Genomic DNA, 24,931 nt, shown 5'->3' with positions numbered 1-24,931 from the left:
GAAGCTAAGGCAATTTCCCAATTGTTTTCCTATTTGTTTTTACATTTGATTTTGAACAAATTGCAGCTCGCCACAATTGAGATATATGATTTGACCAGATATCTTGAAATTGAGAAGTTTTGGTTTTTCTTTTTCTTTTTTTTCCAGTTTTGACAAGAACTTCATCACTATACTAATGGTGACAGTGAGTTACTTAAAAATTAATGAAAAATCATAAACTATAGGCTCACCAAAAAAAAAGGTATGCACTCCAAGATCAAGAACTTCATAATTTATAGATTGATATTCAACTTGAAAACAGCATACTATGATTGTGAAACTTGGCAATCTGCAAAATTAGATTTTTCAACTAAAACAACAAAAAGCTTACTATCTTCACTATTTCATGAAGGAATGGTTTACAAACAAACGCAACAATTGGATTGTTCATGCAAGTGACAGAAAAATGATTCTGAGAATCTACAAGCTGAATAAATCAACACATAACAACCACACGGCCCAAGTAAAGAACTTGAATATTACAGAGGGTAGGGGGAAGCGGGGGGGGGGGGGGGGGGGGGTGGTGGGGGGTTGTAAATATAATAATCTCTTTGGTGGTAACATTTTAATAATTTATGCAGGATTGTCTTGAGACTTTTGTGCTGCTGTCAGTCTATAAATCGCGCCTCATCTAACAAATACCCCTCTAATAAATATATATACTGCACACTGAGATAAATTCCCATGGAACGAAATTACCCCTTAAATCGGACAACAATGCACGAGATATCATCTTTACTTTCTCTGACCAATGCTTCGACCGCTAACTGCTTGGCTGCCTTCTGTGGATCCTTCACCTTCCTCACGATGTCAACTGCCTCTTGATTAGACACTACCTGGAGAAATCCGCAATTAAAAGCAAGAAAAGGAAGAAGTGCACCTCAGAGTGCCAGAACGGAAAGGGAGAGAGTTTGGAGCAAAATGGCACCTTCCATAGACCATCACTTGCAAGTATGAGAATATCTGTATCCGCATCAACATCAGCATTTGTTACATCAGGATCCGAGCTCAAGTGTGATTTCAGGTTCTTGTCACCAAAAGCGCGAGACACAGCTAGTTGCCCATTCACTCTAGCAACATCTCCTGAGATTATGTACATTTGAATAGGCATGTCATTAACAATCTCTAAACGTAACAATACGTGAGGCCTTTTAAGTCTAGATCAAATCAGTTTAGTCTGGCTGTAACGCACCCTGAAGAACTCTTGCGAATTCTACATCTAGATAAGACTAGGTTTCTAAACAAAGATATTAGATCACGTCTTCTATCTTTCTTTCTTTCTTTCTTTCTTTTTTCTCCCTCTCAGCAAGGAGAACAAGTGAAATAGCAACAGTTAAACGAGATATATTGGTCATCAGAACTTTTTATCAGGTTACTAAATTTAGCTGTCAATACTTTTCTTTCTTCGCTTTTTTTTTTTTTGTTTTTTGATGAAGTTTTCTTTCTTCGCTATTTTCATCATAGCTTTTTTTTCTACTCTTGTATTGTCAAACCTGTTTTGAAAAACGCTTTTCTTGAGCTGGGGGTCTATTGGAAACAACCTCTCTACTCCACAAAGGTAGGGGTAAGGTCTGCCTAAATCTCACTCTCCCCAGACCCCACTTGTGGGATCACACTGGGTATGTAGTCGTCGTTGTAATATTTTATCAAGTTAACCAAAACAGATTATTGTCAACAAATGAAGGTTGACTCCATGGTTAAGTTCTATGCGCCAACTACAAAATAAACACTGACTACCTTATATGCAAATGCAACTATTTAAGGGAAGTCTACCAATCAAAAGGAATATCTTTAATGAGCCACAAGGCATAGACATCGAATCATAAAGCAGAGAGCAAGTAGCTGATGTCATGTTGTTCAAATGACGGGAAGAACTTGCTTAGGAGAATTTGAAGCTCAAAAACCTCACCTCACCCTGGTTACACTCATCAATCACTCACTATCACTTCTTAACCAACACAAATTTCCCTTTTTTCTACTAGAGTGCTCCAAGAGACCGCATTCACTACTTACAGTATTCTCTACAACTTGGCCCAAAATTTGAGTGAAAATTACACCACAGTGCTTGAATTCAAGGATAAAAATTTGTGCTTGATCATAAACTTAATGTAAAACTGAGCACATATAGGTAGAAAAACTCTTTCGCTTCATGCTTCTATACAAGCAAGCGATAAACATCTCTTAAATTATACTGCAAGATCCAGATGTGAGTTAACTCACATGATCTATAAATTCATAAAGAGTTCCAGTTGCATTTCCAAGATGTCCACATTGATTATATACCTTTGAATGGAGTAAATTGCTTAGGTAATAATGGTTACACTGGTCAGTAACCTATGCTTGATAGGGGAGGATATGTTGGGATTATTTAAATGTATTTTTGCCCACTAATATCCATATCTATCCTTTTTCCAAGGGTAAAGAGTGCTCCAGTCGAGAACTCTATCAATTTTTTTTCATGGGATTATTGCAAAATAATTTTCCACTAATCCATTTTTTGTAAAATTCAAGCTCTGGTTCCCTTTGGACTCAAAACATAGAGATGGACCTCCTTTGCTTCTCATGGAAAGGTCTTTTTATCACCAACTTTTCACCTTTTTAAATTATACTATAAGGGAGAGAAGGGAATATTTGATCTTGTAAAGTGTCTAATATTGGCTGAGGGAAGAGCCATATGTCTCTTTATGTAGTCTTAAGGAATCCTCACCTCCTAGCTTTTGAGGCTGAGTTAGGTCCAAGCTCCATTTTTTTTTACATGGTATTCTGATCCATTCAAATTTTTAGGTTACCCAATGTTGGACCCTCCATGTTATGTTGTCTACATTTCAAATGTCCAACTTTGGGCATAGGAATGTTAAGCTTCCACATTGGTTGAGCCATTGAGGAAATAGGATGTAGCCCCACATCAGCTAAGCTTGCAAGGTTGAGTTAAAACCAATGTCCATTTTCTTTGCAAATCACATACTTGATGCCTAATCACAATTTTTGAATCTTTTCGATAGCCATATGTCTTGTAGAGAAAAACAAAACAGTGGTTTTTCAATAAAGCAAATCATTCTTTTATACTATTAAAGCTTATCCGCTTGGACCCCTTCCCAAGGCCAGCAGTAGTTTCTCCCATTTTCCCTCTTGGTGACTCGAATTCTCAACCTCATGGATGGAGGTGGAAATTCCCTTCCACTAGGCCAACACTCTCTTGTCATTCCAATTAATTAAATTTTGTAACTCCATTTTACCTACTCCTGCTTCACGCATTGCAGATGGAATATCTCTTTCAGGGAAGATATTTATTGCAATTAGCCTGATATGTTTCTTCTGCTCTAGTTAGTAAAGAGTTGCACTAATGCATGGATCCATTCAAAGATAGTTCTGCTTCTGCTTCTGCTTCTGCTCTAGTTAGTAGAGGGAAAAAGAAAATTCTAGTTATCAGCAAATATTCTCCATCTGTTCCTAAATCCATTCAAAGATAGTTCTCAGGGTCTTCATGCACTAATGCATGGTAAACCACCAATTCTGTTAATTTAAGTCTGTACCGCTATCCCTCACTCCAACACTCAAAGGATGGGTGGAACCATTTCTTTTCCAAACACAATGCTTGCAAATGAACTTCACAATATTCAACCAAGTACCAACAGAGCCTACTAAAAGACCCCACTAATTAGTCTCTAAAATAAGAACAGAAACCACCAATTATCTTCATCCAAATTATTTCCCAATTACCAACTTGGGAAAACATACATGTAATGGTCATTTCTACACAAATTTATGTCCCCAGCTCATCTTTACAATTAGTTCGGTTATCATCAGGTAACAAAATTGGACTAGACACATGGATGTAGAAAATGTAAATGTGCTTTCACAACCAACACATAGTAGTCATTTTAGTAATCATGGATTTTCAGATATACTGAAGAACTTTTATGTTTTTGTTAGCTTGTACAGTGTTTGGTGAAACAGTGAACAAAAGGAAGGTTAACACGCAATTCACAGTCCAACTGATGAAGCATTTTTTGTTTCTTTGGCATACAAATTTCCAGAATCCAGGTCTCCTATCCTTTTTACCCTCGATACTTTTGATAACCCCTTATACCCTTGATACTCGGTTACTTCTAATGAACACAGCTGCCACTTCCTCTGCTTTTTGTCTCAGAAAGATTGTGTCCTCATCCAACAAACCGATGATGTGTCAATTATCTTCAGCAACGTTCAAGTTCAGTAGTTAGCTAATAGTAAGTAAATTCTCAAACATCATCCTAACGACAATTATTACCGTAATTTTCAGGATAGGCCCCCAAACAGTTTGCATTATGTTCTCGTTATTATACCAAGTGTAGAACTTTGAACTTTCCACATTAACCTTGACTACACTTGACAAAAATATTAAATCACATAAAACCACGAAAAAAGACACGTTCTCCTAATCCTGAGCCCTGGTGACATGCAATGAAATATCACATTAATTAGAAGGGAGAAATTAAATTAAACTAAATCTCATTGATATTTATTAGAAGCAGAGAATTGGTACTATACACTCTATTACGCATAAGTGAGATGGACCATACAGGTCTAAGACTAGGGTTATGTATATGCATGAACCAAGTTAGGACCTAAGGAATTAATTGATATAAGCCATTTTCAGTTTGTATTACGTAGATGTGTTGAGGAGAAAAGAACAACACTGTCATATCCAGAGGAGTAAGCGATAGCATGTGAGAGGCACCTGGCATGTTTGAGACAAAACCACCTCTGTTCTCAATATCACCTCGCTCGGTGTTTGGTTCATGATCAATTGACAGCTGGATGGCCTGACCCCTCCTAGAAAGCACTGCTCTAGAATCTCCAACGTTTGCTACCCATAGCGTACGACCATTTATAAGAATTGCAGTCACAGCAGTGGAGCCACCTCTTCCAAGATCAGGATTGTGTGAAAGAATAGCCTGATCTGTTCTCTCATATGCTTTTAAGATTGCCCTATGAGGGTCATTCCGAAAATCCTCCTAAAAAAGAATAACGTAAAGGTGAGAGAAACCCCAAGCAAACCCCGGCCCTAACACCAAAATATAAAACAATAAACAGACATTAAAGAAATAAAACTGCCCAAGGTAACTATATCATTCGCAACCAAAAGGTAGCGGCTGCGGGTTCCCTTGTCATAAAAAAAAAAAGAAAAGGTAAACTATATCATTCTCCAATCAAAACCAACAAATATAGAAAGAGGGGGAAGAGTAAGCATGTGTTAAATATGTTTCGATGAAGATCGGGAACATAGCCATCATTACATGCCCCAAAGTAAATTTTCTTACTAAAAACACAATAATCCTCAAGGAGCATGGAAATTTAATGTGCAGAGGTTCCTAAACCCACAATTTACCTCGTTTAAGATATTGGAAAACAAATGCTTTTGTAAATAGGCAGGCACACTATCTCCCAAATGCCCATCATAAATAGCAAAAAGTCCTAGTTCATGTCCATGCAACTGGACAAATTTAGCAACATGGTAATCCTCCATGGGATGACTAGCTTTCCCCTTAACCAGGCTGAAGCCATACTTGGCAGGCCCTTGATTGCTTCTTCCTTTGCCAGAGCTACATGATGACCGTCCTCCTGCAAGCTAAAAGAAATATGGTACTTCAGCTTTGTGATTAGCCCAGCCAAATATACAACGCAGACAGCCCATAAACTGAGATTAAATACCACCCCCCAAAATTTATAGAAAATAAAGCTTCATCTGTCATGGAAGTAGAATTCTTGAAGTCATTCACCAAGCTTTCGTATAGAAGACCAATTGAACACCAATCATGGAAAATGTCAACAGTAATCCATAAAATCAAAGTTGTCAAAGGCTCATGTAAGGTGTGTTTAAGAACAGAAGAGCTGGAGACTGTGCCGCTTCTCGTAAGTTGCACTTCGGTGTAGGCAAGACACTAAGGCGTGTGTGCCTCATTGCCCGTGAGTTTTAACTTGAATCGAGCAGTAATAAACAATAAATATAACCGGCAGAGAGATGTAAATTGTTAAGGGAAACATTATGAATGACTGTTTTTCCTTTTTCAAGCACTACAAACATATTTTTATTTTTTTCTTCATTGTGCCTTTTTTACAAAAGCCCACACTTTAACTGCGAGCCCCAACTGACCTGGAGCGCTTTTTAAAGCTTTTCGCCTTGAGAACTGCATAAATACATTTTCATTGCAAAAATTTATTAGCACATTATATGCAGGTGCCACAAACAGCTAAACAGGGGTAAAATGAGAACTTTAGGAGGTCAACCAAAAAGAGAATAAACAACGGGTATAGATAAACGCGTGTTCTAGGACGGCCCAAAGGTGGGTAGTTCAAAGATGGCTAATAAAAACTCGCAGGTGGCAAGAGAGGAAAGTCATGACATCCCTTGATCGTAGAATGGCATTGTCATGCAACCAATGCTAGAGACCACACATAGAAAGAGAAGAACCTGAATCCAAATTATTTCAAACTAGAATAATGCATGCTAGTTTAATTTCACAAATAGCAAACAATACAGTGTTCCATGTACTTGTGTTGGTGGGAGGTAGCAGATACCCGCTGGAATAGTAGGTGCGCACAAGTTGGACCAGACACCACATTATCCAGCACAAAAAAAGATACCAAAATAAAGTAGAAAATCCTCAATCTTCCCTGCCAACCCTCTTCCCCAGGATACACAACGAATATCTCCCAAAAATATTTACTCCCAAAAGAGGATCATAATTCAATAAGACCCTGCATAATTTAGCTAAGGATTTAAGTTATATACACTCTACAATAAGCATTTACACCATGTGTAATTTAATCTATTATAGCATGTTGCTTATCTTATTTCAAGTTACCAATCAATGTTTATTAAACAGAGTAACTTGCTACTACCTCTTAACTGACCTGATAAAGTGAATATTTGTTATACCGCCAGTGCATAGAATTTAAACTCTTAAGCTAAACCTCTAAGATAAATTTCATAAGAACCAATTTTTCTATGAGAAGCATCATTAAAACAACTTCCATCTGAAAAGCTAAAGGACCCTTGATCATCAGCTTAGCATGCATATCATAACTTGAAGTAACAACTAAACAATAGAATATAAAGGAAAATAAATACACATCAAGCTAAACCTAAGGATCCAAAAGATTTAGCTGCCAATTAAAGGTCACCTGCGAGAACTTTGAATTGAAGCAGCATAAATTATCCATGTAATAATTCAATCACTCCTCAGCCACCTCCTATAGTATGCAACATGTACCATAACCCTTCCTAAAATCCTGAAAATTCACAATCACCTGTAACATCAAAGACAGAATCTTGATCATCAAATATATAAAAAGAAATCCATCTTTTTTCAAGATTCACCAAATTCTTCAAAAATCAAGATTTGGGTATTTCAAAAAAAAATCATCTACTCACCGATCCACCAGTCTCCAAAATTCCAAAGATACAAAGAGAAATAAAAAAGATTGGTATATCAACAAGATTTGACTTTTGGGTTGAACATAAATTATATATATATGATTAAACAGAACCCAAATCACAGATTTAAAGAAAAACGTTAGAAGTTTAAAGAATTTTTTTGGTGGAGTTTGTGAAGACTTGGATTTGCTGTGTATGTGCAGGCGAAAATGGCTGTGAAAGAAGGCTTTTGTTTTGGGGTTTTGGGCTTCCCTTATTGACTTTGTGTCTTTATGTATTTATCTATTGTTTTGTACTAATGTTACAGCCAGTCAGAGGGGACTACTTGTTTTTCTTTCTTGTACAGCTGTTTCCGCTTTCTTCTTTCTCTTTTTCTATATTTCTATTTCTAAAAGTGAAAATGATTCATCAAGGGGTAAAAAAAAAAAAAAAAATAGGCTTTGAGAAACTGGAATGAAAAGGGAGGTTTAGGGAATTAGTATTAGATAAATTATTTTATTAACAGAAAAAGTACTACTACTAAATTTGATCATCAACTTGCGACCATGTTCTTTGGTCAGCACTTTGTACTTTTTAATGTAATCAGTTTCATTTTAATAAAGAACCTTGCTTTTCAACTATTTATCACCAGTTTTGCCCGCTACCCTTGCCCCTTTTTTTTTGTCTGAAACCTTTATTTTTAGGATTGATAATAATTAAGGAATAGTAAATTCATTCTTGTCATAGGAAAAAATAACTTAGCTCTTCTTATTTTTAATTTCAACTTAGAGAACCAATTTTTTCAACTGCTTATCACTGGTTTTAACCACTACACTTGCAAATCTTTTATAACCTTTCCCTATGTTATACTTCAAATAGCACTGGAATTTTTCCTATGTTATAGTGCAAATCTGATTTATTTTTATTTTTTGGTAGGTGAATTTGAAGTTTTGGACTTGTCCTTTTTTTGCCTTTTCTTTTGTAAAGCTCTCTGTCGCCAAAAGCAAAATACAAAAAGATTGTCAACGGAATTGGCATCTGCAGTTCATGAGACGTGATAAGTTTGCCTCAGTTTACCCAAAAGGTCCAAGCAAATTACCGGTTACCATCACTTTCTGAAAATGTGAGAAAGGAAAAGAAAAGTCAAAAGGAATCATTGCTTTTCTTACTTCCCCCGTAATTTTTGTTTTTTTACTACAACCAATAGGATTAAGGATGAGAAATCATTGTAGAATTAAAGAAACGTTTGACTGATTGTAGATGTGTATAACTTTAGCATAAAATAATACTCCTTCCTGTCAAAATAATTGTTGTTTTAGATTTCGACACATGGATTAAGAAATTCACTTAGTTCTAAAAATTAAGAGGTGTATTGATTAAAATATTCTTAATTAAAAGGGGTTTTGAAACTATAACAAGCATTAAATTTGTTCATTAAAATTAAGAATGTATCAAGGGTAAATTTAAAAAAAAAATGAAATAACTTCTTGATAGACTAAAAACCTCAATTATTTTGGACCGGAGGGAATACATAGTCTAGTCAGTTGTATAAGAAAAACATTCATCACATAATTAATACATCGTGCATTAATACATTGACTAATTGGTCACTTATATGATAAAATGATCTATGCATCAATTAATTGACGGAATTGAATAGCATCAGCATTAAGTTAAAAGTAGTAGGACCAAACCAAACGGCCCTAAGTTTTTGCCTGTTCAAAAGGACCAATGAAACTGACAATCAACTAAGACCGAAGGCCTGTTTGCCCCGTTTTGTGTGATACCTCAATTTAGTTTAACAGTGCCTTCTACTAAAAAGTATGGACAAAGAATTGAAATCTCACACTAGAACAATTGAAATCTCACACCAGAACAATTACTTTGAACAAATCCAAGTCGAGCTTGTTGTGTCCTTTGGTGATTTATGTCTCCATAATTTCCATAAAAATAGCGCCCACGGATCATAATTTAGTCTCTATTTATAAATAGTCATTATTTTAAAATTTTACATTTCACAAGACCCGTGAAATCTTAAACTTATTTCTTAACTATAAAGACTGAAAATGATTATTTGTGAATTTTACCCTAATTTCCCTAACAATGGTGAGGTAAAGTAATTTTAGTATGGAAACATATTATGTTCTACTAAGTTACCATGGTCCCTCCAACTTGAGTCTGATGCTACAATCCTAAACAGAAAAACAGTGCTGCATTAATTGATGAATTAATAAGGATTGCCATAATTGGTTACAAATTGTGGATGACCGAATGGATTTGCATGTTAAGTTGAGGTCAACCACTGAAAGGAGGGCCCTGTCTCTACGCGCATTGGAGACCAAATTTGTCCACTAAACTCAATTCCATTTGGAAGACCATTGACAATTCAATTGGGTATTTATTGAGTTCATATCATATCATATCCTACACACCATCTTATGAAGACACAAATTTAATTTTCACATTATTGAAATTGAAGAGTCTATGCGCGTCCAAATCTACGACCGGAAACAGTCCAATAACCAATAGATGCGGAATTGAAATATTTGTGTCAGTTTGAATGTTACCATACTTGCTGCCCCTTTTCTTCATTTCTTTAATGATAGTGATATTCCTTTTGCTTCGGTTCTAACTTTCCACTTAACTTTTTTATTTTATTTCAAAATAAGTGTTCATTTACATAATTAATAAAAAACTAATTTTATTCTTTCCGATTTACCCCAATTTACCCAAGACAATAAATAAGCAGGAGTATTATTAAGAATAATTTAGTCAAAATGCCTATCTTTCTAGGAGTAAGTGTTTCTTAAGAGATGTAAAAAAAGGCCAAGTGAACACTTATTTTAGACCGGAGGGAGTACTTTTTATTTTTTCCTTTCCATTATATATCATTTGTAAATGTATTTAAAAACAATGAAAGCTTCTTATATATGAGAACTCTTTAAATTTAAACTTTTCATTTATCTTTTATGACATTCTCATATAACCAAAGAACATAATAACATGCTTAAGACAACAAGTTTTAAAGGTGTTTTTGTATAGGCCAAAAATCTCTTTTTTTTCCTATCAATTATGCACTTAGTCACAGTGTTATATAAAAGGGAGTGAAGTTTTACCCGTGTCGAGAGAATGAACGATGTTGATTGGCATAAGGCTCCTAGTCTAATTCTGAAACATTGCCTATTCTAACAAAGTCATGTGCGAATGGGTTAACATTACTCATTTTAAACTCTCCCCCGGTGATATAATATCTTTTCAAGAAAATGATGGCAAAACCCGCGGCGAGGAAATAAAGTAACATATATAAAAGTATTTTATAATTACATCTTTCATACTTTCCTGTTAACTATGTAAAAAAAAAAAAAAAAAAAAAAATCACAAACACCATTGAAGATTTCTTCCCTTCCCATTTTTCCATTTTACTTATTCTCTTAGAGCATTCATGAAAATAATCATAGAAAATTGAGTGCATTAATTTCCAAACAATTCCAAAGAAAAAATTAAAAAGGAATAAAACAACAAAATAAAGACTTGAATAAAGTTATAAAATTGGAACTCGCGAAGTTCATATAAATGAGAATATTTTTTAAAAATCTTTCATTTAGTTCAAAGCTAAGGAGGCGGCAAAATGTACTACTCCATTTGATAAATATTGTGCTCATCCTTATTCTAAGCCCGTGGAGTTAGGATGAAATTGGCAAATTGTCACTTTTTAGATTGCTAATTAAGTTTTCAAAATTTAGTCGACTTTCAACTGTATAATTTTGAACTTCAGGATATAATCCTAGAGTTTCGCTTTTATGAAATTAATATTTTTTTTCAAAAGTGAGGCATGTTTGAACTTCATGACACTATATTTGGAGTTTCACTTTTATAAATCAGTTTTTATTTCTTACTTTTTATATAATGAGACATGTTTGAACTCTAGGACACTATCTTGGAATTTTAGCCATATTGTGAAATAATTCTTTAATATTATTTCACTCGTTCTATTTATTTCATTTCTGATAAATAGAAACTTATATAGAAGTGAATAAATAATTTTTTAACATTATTTTTACTTGTGATACTTATCTCACTCTTGATATTCAACAAAATAATTCTTTAACATTATTTCATTCACGAATCTAGAAAAATATTACTATATCACTATAATATACAAACTCAACAAATTCCGAAGATTTGGATCTTTCAGTTTAAATTTCTTGAAAATCCTTAGTTAGTACTACAAAGTTAAACTCCCACGCAAAAATGGAGAGATGAAGAAGCGACTCTTTTATTGCTCAAGACGATAAGAGAAAAAAGATCATTATTATAAAAAATTAAAAAAAAATATTATTTGTCATTACATTTCAAGGTGACTGAACATTAAAAAGTGGATCATAAAGTGACCAACCAGCCCAATTATTTGGAGAGATTTGTCAATCTGAGGCCCAGTTGAGCCGTCGCCATGGGCCTTAGTTGGTCTATGGTCTATAGACCGAGCCCAACTTAGAATTCATTTTTTTTGCGCAGATTGCCCTTCTTTTGGGGTGGTTTTTAAATTTTGCGCTTCATATTTGTGGTCTTTAAATTTTGCCCCCCATATTGCTGGTCTTTAATTTTTGCCCTTCGCGTTGTAATCCTGAGCTTTGCGCAGAAATCATGAGGTTCTGGGTTCGAACCCCCGCTCAAGCATAAATTAAAAAAAAAAAAAACACAAGGCAAGGTTTGGGTCACGTGTATGCCGGACCCGGCATACACTTGTTAAAGAATAACCAAAGTTATGCCAGACCTGGCATTCACTTGTTAAGGAATAACCAATGTTATGCCGGACCCGGCATACTCATGCCTTATGGGCAAACTTGTCATAAGTATGCCGGGTCCGGCATACTTATGAACAGACTTTTAGCTAAGCCTTAACTAAAAGTCTTTTCCTAGTTATGCCTTATGGAGCATACTTTTAGTTATGCCCGGCATACTTATGAACAGACTTTTAGCTAAGCCTTAACTAAAAGTCTTTTCCTAGTTATGCCTTATGGAGCAAACTTTTAGTTAAGGCATAACTAAAAGTATGCCCCATAAGGCATAACTTTTCCTTAAGACATAGACTTTGTCTTATAAGACAAACTTTTAGTTATGCCTTGGGGAAAAGTTCCACCTCATGGGGCATACTTTTAGTTATGCCTTATGGGGCATACTTTTAGTTAAGGAATAACTAAAAGTATGCCCCTGAGGCTGAACTTTTTCTTAAGGCATAAATTTTGCCTTATAAGGCGGAATTTATAGTTATGTCGGGTCTGGCATAACTTTAGTTATTCCTTAAGGAAAAGTTTTGCCTTATGAGACATACTTTTAGTTGTGGGGCACACTTTTAGTTAAGGCATAACTAAAAGTTTACCTTGAAAAGTAATAAAAAATAAAAAATATATATATGCCTCAAGGCAAAGTCTGCCCCCAATGGCAGACTTTTGGTTAAACATAACTAAAATTCTGGTGGTGGGGGCATAGCGAAATTCAAACTCTGGCTTGTAATTTTTTTTTTAAAATTTTTTTGACTAAAATTTAAAGATTACAAATACGAGGGGCAAAATTTAAAGACCACCTCAAACGAATTGCCCCTTAGAATTCTCCCCCAGACAAGCGCAGTCCAACAAAAACAATGTGTCAAACTAAGTAAATGTTGTTTTTTGTTTCATTTTTCCTTCTTCTGGGCTGGTCTTTAATTTTTGTCCCTCAAATTGCTCATCTTTAACTTTTGTCCTTCGCTTAAAAGGGTGGCCGAAAATACCCTGAGGTTCTAGGTTCAAATTCCCACTCAGTCAAAAAAATAATAATTTTGCAAGGCAAGGCTTTGCAAAAAGTCTCCTTTATGCAACAAACTTTGGTTAAGACATAACTAAAAGTCGGCTGGAGACAACAGACTTTGCCTTATAAGGCATACTTTAATTATGCCTTAAGAAAAAGTCTGTCTTATGCGACAAACTTTGGTGAAGACATAACTAAAAGCCTGCCGCATAAGACAGGCTTTTCCTTAAGGCATAATTAAAAGTTTGTCTTATAAGGCAAAGTCTACCGTATCTGACAGACTTTTAGTTATGCTTTAAAGCAAAGTCTTGCATAAGGCAGACTTTTTGCAAAGCCTTGCCTTGCGATTTTTTATTTTTATTTTTATGACTAAGCCGCGGTTCCAACCCAGAACCTCAGGGTATTTTAGACTTAGGACAAAAATTAAAGACCACTACTTTGAGGGCCAAAAATTAAAGACCACCCTCAATGGAGGACAATCGTGCAAATTGCCCTTTTGTTTTTATTTTTTGTTTTAATGTATTAAAGAAACTCTACCCCCTCAAATTTTGAAAGAAGCACAGTATACTCTATCCAAGAATAAGTAGCTATCGTTGCACCTAATCAATCGTATTCTAAAAATGACAGACAGAAAGAAAATGAGAATATTTTAGTCACTGATCAAATAAAAGGACCCAAAAAATCTTCAAGAATATAATTGTTGCACCAATAGCCTTTGAAGTTGGATCACTACAAGCAAAGTATATTCTTCCACTTTGTGAATTATCTAAAACGTAATCTTTCTTTTTAAATCATTATAGTTCCCATCAAATTAAAGCCTGTTCATCCGGAAACTTGCTTGGTTGGATGGTTGTTACCTATTGTATTGTCTAATATAAAATATAATATTTGTTTTGATAATTACTTAATTTTTGTTGTATCGTATCGTTAAAATCATCGTTATGTAACGGGAAAAAAGTATCATCTTATTTGATATAGTCGCATCGTTACTTTTTTAAAGGGAAAATAACACTCTATGTCTATTTGGAGAAAATATTTATCCGAAATGGCCAACATAATGACCCTTTTCTACATTATTATACACTTTTATACAAGTTTGATACATTATATACAATCAGTGGATAATATTGTATATCATGTGTATAAACACCGTTGTAAAAGAAAAATGTTTGACTATACCGATGTAAATTAAAAAACATGACTACGTGGAAACAAAGATAGAATCTATCCTCATTTCACCTTTGCTTATTATTAAATACCCTACTCTTATAACTCTACCCCATATTAATATTTTATTACAACAAAAAATGATAGAATCTATCCGAACATTATAACCATAAAAAAACAAGCTGTTAATTGAACATAACTTAACAAGCATCCAAATCCAAACAAGCTGTTAATGAACTAGGGAGATCATAACAATCTTAAAGATTGAAGATAAACAGGAATCAAACTTAGTCATTGTACACCTGTCCCTTAATCCACGTGCGCCCCCTTAAAACCCTCCACCCCCCACTATTTCATTTCGTCAGTCTCTAAATTTGAACTCTGTATAGTAAAGCAACATTTTCTCTCTCTCTTTCTTGATTTAGCTTGGAAACAATGCTAAAACCTACTAAAAGCGTTGTTGTTGAAGTAACAAAAGGTTACTTTAATGGAAGATTTGATTGGTTTAATGGAATGTTGGAGTTCTCTGATAATGAAAAAGAAGACATCTTTTATACTCTATGTGCCGCATATGCCTTTGTCTCCTTCATTGCCCTGGTACTCACTAATTACGTTTCTTTGATTATACTTGTGTTACCACTTTATTTGGGATTCATAACTCCTAGGTTAATTATGACTGAAGACTTATCTTGTACCATCTGGATCTTATTTGATTGACAATTAATACTAGTTGATATGGTGTTGTGATATCCACGTTTCTTTAATGCCAAAACCCTAATTAAATTAGTTTTAAACCCGATTTTTGGGTGTAGTTGTTCCATCTTTCATTTGGGCAATTTATTGGATCCATTTAGAGTTCATTTTTTTTTTCTTTTCTTATATGAGCTTTAACTTACGCTGGGTTATTTAATTTTGTGCACACGTTTGTTGTGGAGTATATGCCCCTAGACCTAGTTTTGTTGACAAAGTTGCAAGAAAATATAGTGAAGGAAAAGGAGATTTTTTTTCTTGTTTGAAAGGGAAAGGAAACTTCAGAATGAGAAGAAATCATTTCCTTTCAGTTCTATACAGTTTTGCTAATTTTCTTTTTTTTATGTTGGAAACTTTTTAATGGCTTTTCCGGAAACACTCCCCTTATCAAATGCACGAAAGGGAAAGAAAATTAACTCTTTGGTGCATTTTTTTCCCTAATCATTTCATGGCAATCAAATGGTGCCTTCAGGTTGCGACATTGAATTCTTTTAGCAACGGGATCATTTGATTAGCATATTGAGAAGGCGTGACAGTGACCAATGGTGAGAATATTAGGATAATGATATCTTTCTTTGATATCCCCAATCTTATATTGATCCTATTGAACTTTTGAAGTAAAAGACTCAAATCATTTCACGGTCCTGGTGAAATGAAAAACTTCAAAGAGGAATTCACATGGGTTTACTAATGGTCAACAACATAGAGGATCGTAGACAGATGGTAGTTGGAGTTGGCGGCTATCCTAGGGTAGGGTTTTCATATCTGAAATCCTGGGGAAGAGGATCAACTTGGCTGATCACGACTGACCCTGAAAGGGATGAATGGTAACAATAGCATGTCGTATCAACAGAAAGTTACTGAGAATATTTCATTGTTCCTAGATGGGTATAAAACCGTGTTAGAATTCTTGTCAAATGCATACCGTCAGTGTATGTCACCTTGCACTTAATGGCCTTGTGTTCATATTCACTAAGAAAGCCTTAGTTGATTCTACCGCGCTTGTCAAATGAAGAAGCTACTATTTATCACTCGATCACTTTGCCCCTCATTGTATAAGGTGCACGCGTCTTTGAAGTTCATTGTTTCACCAATAAGAAGTGATACCCTTGTTTTCCGTTGCTCCTTTGGTAAGCAATACTGTGATGAATTTTAATAACAAAGGCTGTTCACACTCCTTTTAGATGATGTAGACATGTTTGGCACTAAACCATTGATGCTTGGTTGACCCATGTATATTGTGTCTGTTACCTATTGAATGAGATAGGGTCAAAGCAAAGATTTTACGTTTCAGAAACAATTTAGACACATTTAATTAATATACTGCTATATTTATAGTATATATCTAGGGCCTTGTGAAGCCCGATCCTTGGACTAGACCAAAAAAGTTGCTCCCCATGCAGATTTCATCACATGGAACGATGAATGGAAGGTCAAAAAAATAAATATATAATAAAAACCATTGCTAGTTCTACCAAAAAGTAATAGCTTGTCCTTTTGGAGACTGAGCAAGTGTTTCATAGTCATGTGGAGGTAGTTAGGAGTGGCAGAATATGGTGATTAGCAAAGGGGTAAATCTACCACACTTACCCTAGTCTGCTTCCTTCTAACTGCAACCAAAGAAGCGGGTCGTACAGACATGGAGGTGAATTTAGTGTTTTCTTGTTAATTTAGCAACACTCTGTTGCTACAATTCTGGTAAGTTCCATGTTACATTTTCAAAAAAAAAAAAAAAAAAAAAAACAATTCTGGTAAGTTCCGGCTTTATTACCATTACATTGGACTCAAGATGAAACCTGGAAACCTTGACAGCTAGACTTGACACTAGAATTTTTACTGCTAGGCTCATAAATTAGTTACGTTCATAGATACAATTTGATGTTAAATGCTCTTAGTTTCCTACTAATCACTATTACTAAACTGAAGGTTGATATATGATTACCCATTACCTAGGTTTTATATATGAATTGTCGAGCTACCATTCTATAGTGGTTTTTAGGTATATGGTTGCTGGTCCTCCTTTACTTAAGCAGGAAATATTCTCTAATATGTTGAAGTCAACTTAACTTAGAATTTGTGCCTAGCCTGAATAAGCAACTTATACTATGCATTGACAGCACAACATCAACAGGATCACACACTTTCAGTATCTGACTTTCCTCTCCTTACTCTTTGAAGCAGGTTTCACAAGAGGTCAAGAGCCATAGAAAATGAGCTAAAAATAAATGAAAACATGTAAGCGAGATAGATTTGTTAATACAAGACTTTTCAATTTTGAGGCATGCAGCTAGATTATGCCGTGGCAAACACATTTCTAGGCTCGAAACAAATAAGATTATTTTATTCTTGGTAGCTGTCTAGTAAACCTGCATAATTGACCTAAGTATTGCAACTACTAGCCTGTATTCTTTATTCATTTTCGAAGGATAATTTAATCAAATGAAAAGTAAATAGTCTGTCCAACAATTCCAAAAGGGATAATGAAGACAAGAGTTTTAGAATGCTTGAAACGCCGTCAGGCATAAAAAGAAAAAAGAGGAACATACTAAAAGATCTGCCAGCGAAATTTTATGTATTCTCCTTTTCTTTTGCATGTGATTTTTAGTTATTGTGTTTATGCTTTCCCATTCAAGGGGTGTGTGTGTGTGTTTGTATTGCTAACTTGGGTGGTTAGTAAAGAATAGTAATTATGGCTCTGCAGGTATTTTTTCAAAAATAATACACTGAGATATGGAAAAAATTGAAATGTATCCAAATTTCCATCACCATTCCAGCTAGCTTGTCTTGATGAGGCATATGCCAAATTCTTTGGAGTTTATCATCTCAACATGTTCATATGTTGTATTACAGGTGCAACTCATCCGCATCCAATTGCGTCTTTCAGGAATTGGTTGGACAACACAAAAGGTTTTTCACTTGATGAATTTTGTTGTCTGTGGATGTAAGAGTTTCTTTACTTTCTCAAAGTTCTGCTAGAAACTGTTCGTATCAAGTTATTCTGATGCTAGAAACTGTTCGTATCAAGTTATTCTGATGCTCACAAGAACCAAATGATTTGTTGGCAGTGAGAGCGATTTTGTTTGGTGTCTACCGAAGTGTGTTCTATCTGAGACCGAAAGTAAGTCTTTTGTTTCCCTTTACTTAACCATTCCGATTCCTATAGGACAATTTCAGTTTCTCCGAACTGCTGATGAATAAATTGCAAAGTAGTCTATTGACTCCTAAAAGGCTATAACTTCTAGAATGGACTTTCAAGGGAATTACACTGCAAGAGAAGGAATTTTAATTCGTGAATGTCGCCGTTTAAGTAGCATTCGTCTAATGTTGATGAAACAATCATATGCAAATCTTCCTGAACTAGACTGTCTTGTGAGATTCCCAGTGCACAAATAGTCAGATTATTCGTTCCTAATGCTCTCTCCTTATTCTATGACTTTGTAGTTGATATGAACCCATTCTGATACATATTACTTTTACTATATTAGGATAGTTTCGTTTTTATATTTCGCATGCATCAGAACTGGGGTCCAAGTTTAATTTCAAATTTTCTTTAAAGAACTGGCATTGATTTGTCTGCTTAGCTAACACCAATCAACATTTAAACAGGCACTTGAGATGATGCTTCTGGATCTCCCTGGTCTTCTATTCTTCTCAACATATACACTGCTAGTTCTGTTTTGGGCTGAAATATACCATCAGGTAATGCTATTTAGTTCTCAAATGTCTTGATATTTTCAAGGGAATCATGTTGGTTGTTTCGTCAATTATTTTCCTCGTGAAAGAACCCCTACCCATTTTAATTATTTTCACCATGGATCAAGCCTTACTCATTCCTTATTATTTTTTACAGGCAAGAAACCTTCCAATTGATAAACTCCGACCTGCATATTACATAGTTAATGCAGTCGTATATCTTATTCAGGTACTGCATCCGAGTTCTATTCACTTCACAGAAAAGTATATCAATGCATAAGCAACGAAAGCATCTCTGAGTTTCCTGCTTTTTATGGAACCGTGATATGACTGCAGATATGCATATGGATCTTCATTAGGGTTGGCCCAACTTCGGCCGGTGTTGAAACTGCTAAACTCTTTTTCGCAGGTCAGTGCTCTATATCTCTTTGGGCATGCAATTGTTTCTAGGCCATTGTAATCTACTATCTTAGTTTCAAAAGTCTGGTCTTACACTTTCTGCAGTTATTTCATTTTGTGCTGCTCTGGGATTTGTCATGTATGGTGGAAGGTAATTGGTGCCCCAGTATTGTACAGGTAGCCATATTCACTTTCCTATATCCATGTTTCATGAAATTGACCCTTTTCTTTTCCTTTATAATCTTTCTTGAGGTTGTTCGCAATGCTTCGGCGCTTTCCTATTGAATCGAGAGGCCGTCAGAAGAAGCTTCATGAGGTTTGTACATGATATAGCTGCCCTCCTTTTCTTTTCAGTCATTTGCTTTCCATGTACATTGTTTAGTCAGATGCAAGGCTACTTTTCATTCGGTGCTTGTTTTTGCCTCAGAAACATATGCATCTTTTTGAAGCTTTTTTTTGGTATCAAGTGCTACCTTTTATGCCCAACCTCATATTAGTGTCTTCACCAATTAACTACTACAAATCCAGTTCCTACTTCCTAGCTCATACTTTTTGTTTTTTCCGTTAATAGTGTAGATAATAGGTTTTATCTTCCTATAAATACATACATACATATATATATATGTGTGTGTGTGTGTAAGGAATAAAACTAAAGGATTTACCATAAACAATCTGTCTATAATCTTTGGTTGGCAGAGTTATCATGTGCCTGTACTGATTAGAGGATACATGTGAAATAGTCGAAGAATACCTCCTTTATTAAAAAAATAAAGAAACTAGGGTTTATGATATTGATATCAACCAATTAATCAATTTTGCCTTGATTCCAAACTAGTTGGCCGATCGGGTACAAGATCCTCTATTTTATATCCTGTCGGTTAGAACCTATCCGCAGTTCTAGGTTCTGATTGAACTAAGGAGGATCAGCTGGAGGAGATTGTTCATTAGCCAAATGATTTTATACTCCAGGGATAAAATCGAAAAAATATTGAGCATTCAATGTAGTTTGGTATGTCATAAAGGGAAAAAATAATCCCTGTATAATGAATATATGATCTGCTTTTGGTCTTTATTATCTATTTTTGGCAGGTCGGTTTTGTGACTGGCATTTGCTGCACTTGTTTCCTGATCAGATGTGTTGTGGTAAGTTTCCACTAAATCTGGGATACACATTTTCAACCCTAGCTAGCATGATTAAGACAATCCATTTTCCTGTTATTTCCTTCTTGCAGGTTGCTATTTCTGCGTTTAACGGGAATGCTGATGTTGATGTCATTGACCATCCTGTTCTCATTCTCTTTTATTACATGGTAAGTTGAGTTAATTTTTAATACTCAGATAGCTTGTCAAATTCAAATTCAGGTTTATGAAACATCGAACACGTCTATTTTCCCATTTTAGGGACCTATACTAAGGTTTATTCAATTTCTTTTTATTTATGATCATCTCGTTATTTTCAAGCTTCCTTAACGCTTTTTATAGGCCTAAATGATCTTTCACAAGATGATCAATCTGTTTTGTCTATTTTATGCAGGTGGCGGAGATCTTGCCTTGTATTTTGGTTCTTTTTATCCTGCGCAAATTGCCGCCAAAACGTGTATCAGAGCAGTATCATCCTATTCAATAATTCATAAAAGAGAGATCGCTGATTTTAATGCTTCATAGTTTCTGTTCAAAGCAGCCTTTGCTATGCAACCAAGTCATTAGAAATATTAATTATCTTTTTGTTTCTCTAGTTTTTGGTCTGTTTGGTCGATTGATGAGAAGGACTTCTAGTTTGATTGCAACTCATAGTTGTTTAGAAGTCTTGAAACTATCAAATATTCAAAGTGCGACATAGAATTAGAATTTGGATAGAACTAGAAGACTAGCAGTTCGAAGTGTAATGGGACTCAAAGTACTGCCTTGGATAAATTCTCTCTTTATACCCCATTCATATCTTTGTCCTCACAAAATTTCAAGAGGCTATCTTTTCCTGTTTGAAACATGTCGAGAAGTAGCACATTATGTGTATTTCTGTTCTTGGGTATTTGCATGGGCATCGTTACTGCCACTGCAAGGGATCCCCAAAGAGAAAACAAGGAGTTGTTTGGTAGAAGATGGACGCCAATTTCTTTATGGGTACAATCATGGCGTGAGAGAAATATTCAAGCAACTCCATCCCTATCTTCACCACCGCCACTGGTAGACCCGACCCTATTGTGGCATCATCACAGACACCACCATCACCACCACCCACCCCATGTACCATGGGGACATCATCAGAGACACCACCCAAACAACCCTACACCACCTCCAAAACTGCCTTTGCCACCACACATGGCTCCACAACCAACTCAGCCACCGCACGCGGCTCCATCACTGGTTGATAATGTGGTTCCGCCATTGCATGCAACTCCACAACCAACTCTGCCACCGCATACGATTCCATTACCAGTTGATGATGTGGTTCCACCGCCACCTCTGCCACCACACGCAGCTCCATTACCGTCTCCATCATCGTCCTCGCCCCCGACGCCACTGCACGAGGCTTATATGCCGCCACCACCACCTTCATCATCTCATTCACCGGCGGTTAAACCACCACCACCGGCTCTTTCCGGTGGCGAGTCAAGTGATTGCTTGACGGTTTTGATCAACGTGGACGGGTGTGTATCAGAATTGATAACTTCTTTTTTCAAGGATGAAATTTCGTTATCCACAGGGTGCTGCAAAGTCGTTTCAAGAATTTCAGATGATTGCTTTTATAGAGGGTTCACGCAATTTAGGGTACCCATTTTCCTAAGCAAAGTGAGGGACTATTGCGGTCATTAATGGTGAAGCATGAGCAAATCTTAGCAAACATATTTTTTCTCGAAAGGCGTCGGTTCGTAAAGGAGCACATTCATTAAAAAGAATTGGTTAATGTAGTTTTAATTTCTTCCTCTTTTAATTTTTGGTTATTTAGCTTATTCGATAGGATTAGCAGAAAAGGCTAGTATATCATGAGTTTTTTTTTTTTTTTTTTGCTTACTATAGCAAGAGCTACGTCGTAAAAGGATAGTCGTAAATGCTTCAGTCAAGTATTACTTAATTATTCCTTTTGTAATTGAATCTTCAAATCAGTATTACAGTATAGTAATAGTAAGACTACAGAGAGAACTCACAATTAAATAATAAACTTTTTGTTATCTAATTTGCCCGAATTTGCAAATAATATTGTAGATCCGCCCTGAATTGATTAGTCTATATGAAATTGTAGGAGAGTGGATAGGAAGAGCATTGAGGTAGGATAACAAATTTGCCATGAACTTTGATATATGGAGGGAACCATTCAATGTCGATTTTTCAGGTTCTAACTCAAGACCTCCAGTTAAAATGGAGGAACCCCCAACCATTCCACCACAACTCATGTTGGTTCTATGTTAATGTGTCTTAAAATCATACATGGTGACATAATTCAATTCTGGCGGATTAGAAAACCAGGTTAAGGAGTAACATATTTGGACCACTAATTCCTACTAGCAACTAGCTTACAAGCTTTTTAAACTTGACTTTAAGAGCCTGTTTGGATGGGCTTAAAAAAAGCAGCTTATAAGCTGGAAACAGCTTATAAGCTGCTTTAGATAAGCTAAGCCAAACGGGCTCAATTAATTTTTTGGGCTTATTTTAAGCACAAAATGACTTTAAGCTGGCCAGCCAAACACTCAAAAAAGCTGAAAACAGCTTATAGGCAACTTATAAGCCAATCCAAACGGGCTCTAAGAGAGAAATTGACGTCAGACCAAGGAAAAATGAATTAAGTTTTGTGGTGAAGTATTTGAGAATGGAATGATAGATTTCTCTTCAAATTTAAGTTATATAATAGTGCTCTTCAAATTTAAGTTATATAATAGTGAAAACATATTACGTTATCCTTTATGGTAAATATGCAAAAACAATGCATAAAAGTTAAATTCCTTGATATTAAAGAGGGTACTCCTTTTAAGTAAATACCTTTTTTTTTTTTTTTTTGCTTCTTTATAGATAATTACATACATTCATACTCCCCCTCCAGTTAACGTCGGCATATTTTAATATATTTTTTAAGAAATAGTATTTTAGAGCCCAATAAATCAAGTGGATGTAGTAGAATTCTGAACTTAAACTCATAAAGTTCAAACTTTTAATCCAAGAGTGACCCTTTAATTCTAATATTATAATCTTCCTATAATTCTGATAATATTACCAAGCGTACTTCCTTTAAGTATATGCTTTTTATACATTTTCCTTTAGATTACCCTCCTCACCCCCCCCCCCCTCACCCCAACCCCGCACTCCTCCCCCCTACACCCAACCACACACGCACAACAATTAATTTGGCGTATTTCAAATTTTCTTTATTATTGCATAGCTCGACGTGAACAATGAATCAGGCGTGAGCAGGTTCTGTCTAACTGGAGTTGGTACCTCCGGTTGCCTCTTTTTTTTTTTTTTTTTTTTTTTTTTTTTAATTCTCTGTCTTTTATCCTTGTAGCTAATTTACATTCTTGCATTACTCATATCGTTATTGTCTTAGTAGTTAGACTTTCATCTAGATTATTGCTAACTTGTGTTTTAGTATTGATTCCTGCCAGTTTGAGTAGTTTATGTCACGACCCAACCCCGTGGGCCGCGACCAGTGCCCGAGCTGGGCACCTATACGTACCCGATACCCCAAATTAGCATATTAATAGAATAATAATATAATAATAATATTAGTGGTCGCTACAGAATTTAGCAGAAAAGCAGACTTGGCACACATAGGCCGATAAGGCCATCACAGAACAAAATATCCCAAACATATGTACAGAACCCACACAGATGTATCCACAGACCTCTACAGAACATATCATAATCATAAGACGGGACAGGGCCCCGTCATACCCTGAACAAAGTACATATCCAGATAGTAGTGACAGACTGTACCAAAAGATGGGCTCTGTAGAAGAGAGCGCCCCAAATAGCAGAAATAGGATCCTAAACGTGTGGATCAGCGAACCTGTCGTCAGTACTTGCGCGGCATGAAAACGCAGCCCCCGAAGAAAGGGGGTCAGTACGAAATATGTACTGAATATGTAAAGCGGAATCACAGAAGTGAAATCATAATGGTTACAGAAAATGAGTACAGAATCCAGAGTGTCAAATGCATATTTCCAAAACAGACAGAATGCGTACAGAAACATATGTCATATCATATCATATCCGGTCCCTGACACGGGACTCGGCAGACAGAATGTGGCCACCCTCCCGACGCTGGTGCCACTATACAGAGGAATCAGAAAAAGGGGCGTGGCCCCGTATCATATAATGTCATATCAAAATGGCCATACAGATCAGATCAGATCAGAATAGGCGGACATGACACATCATACTCCACAGACCCATGTACGCGTATACCTGCCCCCTCACATCGGGACGCGGCGAACAATGCAGAGAATTTCGCTTGACAACATATCCTGGCCCGGGCTCAGTGTGGGAAACATTGGGACATCCACGAATAGAGTAGTGAGAGACTAATGCAATTTAAAAATATAATAAATGTTTTCAAAGACTCGATGAAGCGTATCAAAGACAAACAAATCCAATGGGGTCGGACGGAATCATAATAAATGCATTTCGGATATCATAATAAATTACAGAAGTATAACTTTCCCGAAGTCATTCCGAGTGTCAAAATAATTTATAATATTTAACAGA

General features: G+C 35.7%; 2 protein-coding genes across 3 annotated transcripts; one reads left to right on the top strand and one right to left on the bottom strand.

Annotated features, from left to right (window-relative positions):
* Positions 1 to 341: 341 nt before the first annotated feature.
* LOC132598792 (probable protein phosphatase 2C 10) lies at positions 342 to 7,733 on the bottom strand. 2 transcript variants are annotated; one of them, XM_060311885.1, is made up of 6 exons: positions 7,457 to 7,733; positions 7,207 to 7,314; positions 5,411 to 5,650; positions 4,760 to 5,036; positions 968 to 1,122; positions 342 to 875 (listed from the first exon to the last, which is right to left on the bottom strand). In XM_060311885.1, exons 2-6 carry the CDS (start codon positions 7,243 to 7,245, stop codon positions 735 to 737), a joined length of 852 nt encoding a protein of 283 aa, XP_060167868.1. In that variant the 5' UTR covers positions 7,246 to 7,314; positions 7,457 to 7,733; the 3' UTR covers positions 342 to 734. The 2 variants fall into 2 exon arrangements, with proteins under 2 accessions (XP_060167868.1, XP_060167867.1); XM_060311884.1 differs by having other exon boundaries at positions 7,207 to 7,332; positions 7,457 to 7,732.
* A 6,909-nt stretch (positions 7,734 to 14,642) lies between these two features.
* Positions 14,643 to 21,170, top strand: LOC132598791 (tobamovirus multiplication protein 1-like). The gene is made up of 11 exons (XM_060311883.1): positions 14,643 to 14,989; positions 17,993 to 18,083; positions 18,208 to 18,260; positions 18,749 to 18,841; positions 18,993 to 19,064; positions 19,172 to 19,244; positions 19,340 to 19,385; positions 19,487 to 19,550; positions 20,324 to 20,377; positions 20,467 to 20,544; positions 20,769 to 21,170. Exons 1-11 carry the CDS (start codon positions 14,828 to 14,830, stop codon positions 20,859 to 20,861), a joined length of 879 nt encoding a protein of 292 aa, XP_060167866.1. The 5' UTR covers positions 14,643 to 14,827; the 3' UTR covers positions 20,862 to 21,170.
* The last annotated feature ends 3,761 nt before the right edge of the window (positions 21,171 to 24,931 follow it).

Source organism: Lycium barbarum, chromosome 6 (genome assembly GCF_019175385.1).
Source record: "Lycium barbarum isolate Lr01 chromosome 6, ASM1917538v2, whole genome shotgun sequence".
NCBI lineage: Eukaryota > Viridiplantae > Streptophyta > Magnoliopsida > Solanales > Solanaceae > Lycium > Lycium barbarum.
Note: the sequence above shows the minus strand (reverse complement) of the source record. Positions and strands in the feature narration are given on the sequence as shown.

What these genes read in the sequence shown, in the direction of transcription:
- LOC132598791 (XM_060311883.1), top strand. Translation starts at nt 14,828, where the DNA reads ATGCTAAAACCTACTAAAAGCGTTGTTGTTGAAGTAACAAAAGGTTAC. An exon ending in TTGTCTCCTTCATTGCCCTG is followed by an intron (nt 14,990 to 17,992) that starts GTACTCACTAAT and finishes GTTGTATTACAG; the next exon opens with GTGCAACTCATCCGCATCCA. An exon ending in TGCTAAACTCTTTTTCGCAG is followed by an intron (nt 19,245 to 19,339) that starts GTCAGTGCTCTA and finishes CACTTTCTGCAG; the next exon opens with TTATTTCATTTTGTGCTGCT.
- LOC132598792 (XM_060311885.1), bottom strand. Translation starts at nt 7,245, where the DNA reads ATGGATAATTTATGCTGCTTCAATTCAAAGTTCTCGCAG. An exon ending in TTTCCAATATCTTAAACGAG is followed by an intron (nt 5,037 to 5,410) that starts GTAAATTGTGGG and finishes ATTCTTTTTTAG; the next exon opens with GAGGATTTTCGGAATGACCC. An exon ending in TTTTGTCTCAAACATGCCAG is followed by an intron (nt 1,123 to 4,759) that starts GTGCCTCTCACA and finishes ACATAATCTCAG; the next exon opens with GAGATGTTGCTAGAGTGAAT.